Genomic DNA, 7,291 nt, shown 5'->3' with positions numbered 1-7,291 from the left:
GCTATTTTTTGGCATTCAAAGTTTAGTTAAGTAACCACAAAGAGCCACACAGATTTTTCTTAAATGCATATAAATCCTTTGATATTAGAGACTCCTGGATTTTATATAAGGCATAATGTCTAAATTAATTATGTACGAAGATGTCCACATTAGTTATATTTTGACTTGTAATTTAGAAAACATTTATGCTGGTTTCATATAAACAATTTCCTTTACTTTTTCAATAAGTAATGAAGTAGAGGCTAGAAATGAAAGGGTAGAAACTGTTAATGAAAACTGTATTTTCAACTGTGAAAACATACCAAATTAAGGGGCATTTATGTACATCTTATGGCAACTTTTCCCATTACATGAATAGCTTAAGTACTTGTACAAAAACATTAAGTGATAAATCCATTTGAGAATAAATGCAATAATGTGCACATGTGCACGTGTGCACACATGCACACACACATGCACAAACACACAGATGTTAAATTTACAAAATGTGTCAGGTAGCTGGTGGCCATCATTGAATTAAGAATAGTGGATTACTAAGTCACCCCAGATTCCAATTATAATTATACATAAATTGTGCATTTATAAAAACCTTACAAATAATTCTATTTTTCCAGGAAGACATTATAGGTAACAATTTAACATACGTAGTAAGAAAACATTTTAAATTCTTAAAATCACAATTATATAAATTAAGCAATTCAGTAAGCTGATGGCTATCATGAGTATTCTATTTATAAAGATTTTTCCATTTTCCACGTTTGAAACAGCATGTCCTTTAAATTATTCATCTAACATGTAGTTTGTGTTGTTTTTAATTGTCTTAATGCAAGAAAGTATAACATTTTGAAATATGATCTGATAGAAAGCCATACACACATTTTGATCAGTTTATATTAAAAAATTTCTAAGGTATTTCTAAGTTTAAAGTAGATTTGGTGTCAAATTTTGTAAACTGGATAGATTATTTGGATTGTTGTTTTCTAATAAATAGATGGTTAATTACATTTAACTGAGCAATTTTACCAGGACATGATAGAAATTTAGCTGACAACATATTGTACTGTGTTTTGAGAATAATATGAGGAATCCAAATTTTACTCTCTTGGCAATGTACTGAGGCCATTTGGTGCAAAAAAGAAAGTGAGATAAAGTTTTAATGTTAACTGGGAACAAATCCTTTATATCATTTTTTCTAGAGATATTAATGTTTGCATCTGTCATGTTAATGGCACATCTCACTTTAAAAATAAAATTCTAAGTAAATATTTTAGGAACAGATCATAACATTACAATGACTGGAATGATCAAACCAAGTCTAAAATTGATCCTGATAATAGCCAGTAAATCTGAAAAGAAGGAAGAGACAAACTGTACTCGTATCCATGAAAACACCTAGTCCAACTTTAAAATTTCTATTTATAGTACTGTATTTCATTTTTGAAGAAGTAGACAGTAAAAATATTCACATTTAAACTTCTTACAGAAATTCTTATTCTATTCAGGAAAACTAATTATACTAAGTTAACAGGGAGAACTTAATGGAGGAAATTCTCCTTGGGAGACTTATTCAGGTAAGGATTTCTCTTTAGAATATAGTTTAGAAAAGTAATTAAAGAGGTCTCAGGTGTGTTTTTCATCTGTAGGTCATCCATTTCAATCTGAATTATAGTGCATGGGTAAAGTTAATGCTTTTGGTGAAATAAATAATGCCAATTCAATTCCCTTTTAACAGATTTCTGCATCAAAAAACTATAATTATTGCATGATTCTTGACAATATCAGTGAAGTGACCAAGGATTAAATGATAATTTACACACTTATCTTTAGATACATTGCTTTCATAAGAAGGTTTAATGTGGACAAGCTAACATGGGTATGTTTAATCTGGGCAAAGGAGACTCTACGTGCTTATGTGTTGTATTACTATCTTTCCATCTCAAATCACTTTAATCACCTATTTTACCAATGAAATGAAAAGCAGTCAAAGGAAAGAATTTTGTTTAATAGTTGTCAATTGTGCTTTAACATGAATCATAGTGGGAGTGTTTTTTGAGCAAACTTCATAATACCATCCCCAACACATGCACACAGGCACACACACGTTTAGTATGCAAAATGGAAGTGTTTTTAATAGTGGCTCACCATTCTTGTAGTTTTTCAGTATTTCTCTAGGTATGGTTCACAGACCCAGGGAGACTCGTAGACATGCTTAAAATTGGGTATCACTGCTTTAAGCAAATGCAGACTCCTGCTCCTCCTGGCAAATAAGAAACTTATTCCACCAAGAGGGGAAAACATAAACAAAAGATTAATCTACTTTCTGGAGATATGTGGCAACTTCCCACCCCCCATATTGGCCTTCTCCCGTCCACACCACACACTCATGGGCTACTTGTATCAATTAGTGTTTTCATGGAAAGAGAATTATAGAACATAAAACAAAAAAGAGCAAACCAGTGTCAAAAAACTATAATGCTTTCCAAAGTCAAGTAGCTATAATAATGGCACTGCTTCTAATTAACAGTGATAATCGAGAAATGAAAATTGCAATTATTTCCCCTGGGAAAACGATCAGTACTATATACTATATGAAGATGAAAATCACAAGGACTGAGAAGGTAAAAATGTACAGTCTGTATCTTATTTCTATTGGAGGGAGCAGGAAGTGGGAGGGGCATAAGAAAGCCGTGGAAGACTAAACAGGACTTCACAACATTAAGGATAGTGGAGAATGTCTCCTGCCAAGGGACCAATTCTGAATGCTTTTCTGCACATTTCCAGAATGATGCAATGAAGAAAAAGTGTAGGCAGATGTGGGTCTTCCTCATGTCCCAAACTGAACTTATTTTCATTTGCTGTCTTTTAGAACTACAAAAAGAGTGTTAAATGAATGGCCCTATGAAATGCAATGGAGTTCAATTATCTTAGAGTCATAAAAAGCAGAAATGGAAGAAGTTTTCACTATTTTATCCCTGGAGGGAAAAGGGGTGTGTTGGGCACTTTCCATGGCTGGGGGAGCAGAATTGATTGGTTAACCTTTTGGCAATAGAGAAATCTTAACCTCAGATTCCTAGCTGTAAAATTCCTATTCACAAGCAACTGAGTGCAAACCAGAACATTTTGAAAAGAGTGTTAAGAGTCACCCATCAAACATGTGGCATGTTACCAGATCAACGGTACCCCAAAGTCTTTATTCCCATGGGCAACATTACTGTAAGAAAGACAGCTGGTTAAGAATCACACATACCTTAGAAAGAATTTGACATGTATTTTCAATTGTAGTGAATTAGGTAGAATGCAAAACAGAGTAACAAGAATTAATGTTTTCACATACTACTTATTTTTGCATTTACATGTATACTTCATATGTTTAATGTAGGCAAGAATTACCGATATTATTACTGTGAGGTGAAATATGTAAAAATAATCCTAGAACAGACAGTATATATCAAGACCAACACAAATGCACTGATGGAGATGGAAAACATGAGGAAAAAAAGATTAAGTGGTTTTATTACAAAAAAAAAAGGATAAGGCTTAAATGATGTAAAACCTAAACAAAAATTAGTATATAGATATACTATCCTCCATTCAGTGTATGAGAAAATTACTAATAAAGTATCCTTATATTCCGGTGTTCTTGAATATAATTTTCTCCTCAAAAATAATTTTTCAACTATTTCAGGAAATTTTAAAATCTGAAATAGCTTTTTAAAATCTGGGTTCCAAGAAAGGAAAAAAAAAAAAAAAAAACCCAACAAAACTTATGATAAATTGATTGCTATATCTTGAAAAAAGAATTGATGACCAAATAGGTTAGAAATAATGGGACCTATGATGTCATTCATATTCTAATATTACCCCAAAATAAGGGCAAATAAAATCAGGCTCATGATTCTTTATGATAAGAAACAATACCTTCTCAGAAGGCAAATAAAAGAAATTCAAGATTAGTAACAATGGAGAAAAGAGTCAACATAATATTTAAAAATTCTAGCATTATAAGATTAAGCTTAATAATCAAAGGACTGTCAATTTTTGTACAATTGTCATACAAAGTGAAAGTTAAAACTATTCTTGGTAAATTCAGGTATCTGTACAAAGTATCATCTTCAGGTTACCTTGGCCTGAGGTAAAGACCTTTTGGTCTGAATTTATCATGAAAGGTCTCTGCAGCTTGAGTGTGTGAGGCTGCTTTCAAGTGTACAGTCCTAGGTTCCTGAACACTGTGTGTGATTAACTGTGACTAGTTTCTTTATAGTTTAAATTTGCAACGTAAGTTTAATTCATCTTCTTTTTTCCTGCTCAACAGTTCTGCCTAGCATCCCTTTTGTACACAGGCAAAATCTTTATTTTCAGAAGGAATAAATCATTATAGATTTGAGAGAAATAAGTCATCTGGGACCAGGAACTAGCAAATATACTGCCAAATTTTCACTTTAGAGGTCATAAACCTAAAGGAAAGAGAAGATTCTTCTTACCTGAGATTAAACAATGCTTTTCAAATTCTCTAGAGTTTGAGTTGATGTCTATCAATTGTTATCTGTATCACAATTTTAACACAAAGAATCACCATGTTATCTTTTAAGAGTTTAAAATTAAAGTCTTCATACTTTTTTGTTATGATTTTGGTGTATATATGTATATAACTAAACACAAAACCCCAAAAGATCCAGAAAGTGCCACAGAGCTAGGTGCTTTTCATAAGGAAAGTGAATTTTCTTTTTTTAAAAAAACATTTCCTTAGTATTTCCTGAACAGTCAGTTACACAATTAGATTTAACCTGCTAAAGTCAATGGCCACATGAAGCAAAGTTACTATGGAAAATTTGTTTCTGAATAAAATCCCTACATCCCAGATACAGAACAGGTACTCTACTGCCAGTGAATAGGTATGCACAGAAGTGACTGATACCAGACAATTGTGGTGCTGGCAAGCAAGATACCTGAACAGAAAAGCAGCACTCCAGAGGCCCTCAGATGTGTGGCTATAACTCTTTTCTCCCTTCCTTGTGCTGAAAGTCTCAATCATTTCAATGTATCTGCTTGCACTGTCCATGTGGATATGTTCACAAAAAGTCTGAATAAAAATCAGATACCATTTCACATTGGCAGGTTATTAAAAATTTACTTCTAATACTCCTGTTGAAAAGTAAAAAATTCAAGCAAATGGTTTTGTTATCACTCTGGGCTTTATCTTGTTAAAGATAAAACATGTTGCTAAAATTATGACAGTCCCTGTCACTTTATTGCTATGGTCTAAGTAATTTGGACTAATTAATGATTCCTGTATCATCTAAGACAAACAAATCAAGAACTCCACTTGTTGCAGTTATTGCAGAAATATAGTGTGAGGCCCCAGATGAGCTTTTGTTGATTTGAAGTGTTTTTCTCAAATAAAAAGTACAAAATTACTTTTCACTGAAGGTAACTGAGAAATTGTTTGATTTGACACAAAGATGACACACTTTCTTCCGTTTTTGAGAGAGTACACTTTGTGATTCACAGGATAACTTGCATCAGACGCAATTTAATGAAAGCTCTCAAATAAGCAATTTTATTCCTATCCATGATTGCAGACATTTACAAAACCATAACATCTGAGTTCACCTTAAAAAATAACTTATATAAAGCAGTGATATACACAGCACAAAATAGTTCAGGAAGGGGACAGGAGCAACTTTTAATAATTAAAATGTAAACGTGAAAAAAAGGATGGAATAAAAGTCCCTACTTATTTCTACTTAAGATGTCATGTGATAATATTTTACAATGTCCTGTGGGTCAGTGTATGTATGTGTATATGTCCATATAGTATACACATATACAATACATTCTCTTTCCCACACATATACATACACAGATAATTATTTGCAGTTCAGTTTAGGGCAATTCTAAAATGCCGCTCCGTACAGTTGCTTGAATCACGTTTGGACCCGCTTTCTTCACAAAGTAGGGGAGAGAGCAGGAAATAAAAAGGTTGGTTTGGTGTGACTGAGATTCCTTTGTTTAACTGTACACTGTGATGAATAATTTTCTTCCGTAGTAGTTCTGTGAAGGGCTGACTCACTGTGGTTTTCATGAGACTTGGTAATGGATCACACACTCATTGTCATGCTAGGGGAGTACTAGAAGGAAAGAAGAATCCATATTTTAACAATTCTTTTATAGACCACCAAGGTTTTTCTTGCTACAATAGAAATGGTGTATTTTAGTTTCTTACAATCTTCTATGCTCAAGCTTTTAATCTCACACACATAAGAAACTATACAAAGAGTGAACTTATATAGATTTAACATAGTACTGAAATTTTATTTTATTTTATTTTATTTCTGGCAGCTGGCTGCTTCTGGGATCTGAACCCCTGACCTTGGTGCTTGTTGTTATAACACCACGCTCTGAGCAATTGAGCTAAGTGGCCAGGCTTAGTCCTGAAATTTTTAATATTTCTCCTAGAAAGCAATCTTTGATTCCCTCCATGGACCTAGGACACTGATAATTACCCAGTCCCTCAGCCTTCTCCTTTCAGCCAGATTTATGTTTTTCGGGCGCTTGTAACAATTTGGGTAAATTGAGCCCAAAACTGAATCATAATGAAATAAGTATAAGGATGAGTTTTTGCTATCTACCAGCTGTGTAAACTGGAGAGGTTGCCTACTCTCTCTCGACTTTAGTTTCCTCACCTGTAAAATGGATTTAATAATAGTATCTATCTGAAAGGGGTTTTTGGAGGATTAAATATAAAATCCTTAAAACCATGTATTTATCGAATACATAAAAAGTGCTCAGTAAATGTCAGGTTAATAGTGTAGAAAAACAAAACAAAACAAAAACAAATCCCAGCTGGCACCAAGAAGTTCTCATGAAAGCATTAAGAATCTGATATATACCTTAGCATTTAAGCCTCTTGTCCCTAACCTGTGACTCCAATCTCAATCCACAATCATTTTTGAGTGGGAGTGAGAACATTGTTGGTACATGCTTACTTGTCAGTTTGATGAGGCTGACAAATGATAAAAGGTGAGGCTCTTAGAAATTTGGAAAAAGTGGTCTCAAAAATAATTTGGAGAGGAGTAAAGAACAATTATTTTAATAATTATGCTAATCTACCCTCATATTCTTGGGGAATAGGCTGTGACAGAAAAGTTCCAGAGCGGCACTGTCCAACAGAACTTTCTCCAGTGATGGACCTCTTCCACAATCTGTGCTATTCAACATAGAAGTCACTAGCCACATGTGGCTACTAAGCACAAGAGATGTGGCCAGTGCAACCAAGGAACTAAATTTTTCA

The 7,291-nt window shown here is 33.5% G+C and overlaps 1 protein-coding gene across 2 annotated transcripts in view; it reads right to left on the bottom strand.

Annotated features, from left to right (window-relative positions):
- Positions 1-261: 261 nt before the first annotated feature.
- Positions 262-7,291, bottom strand: part of SSBP2 (single-stranded DNA binding protein 2) — a 57,378-nt gene continuing 50,348 nt past the window's right edge. For both annotated transcript variants that reach the window (XM_008566605.1, XM_008566606.1), the window contains exon 11: positions 262-6,128. In XM_008566605.1, the coding sequence (XP_008564827.1) occupies positions 6,099-6,128 (30 nt within the window). In that variant the 3' untranslated portion in view covers positions 262-6,098. The remainder of the gene's footprint in view (positions 6,129-7,291) is intronic.

Source organism: Galeopterus variegatus, unplaced genomic scaffold (assembly GCF_000696425.1).
Source record: "Galeopterus variegatus unplaced genomic scaffold, G_variegatus-3.0.2 Scaffold254, whole genome shotgun sequence".
Taxonomy (NCBI): domain Eukaryota; kingdom Metazoa; phylum Chordata; class Mammalia; order Dermoptera; family Cynocephalidae; genus Galeopterus; species Galeopterus variegatus.
Note: the sequence above shows the minus strand (reverse complement) of the source record. Positions and strands in the feature narration are given on the sequence as shown.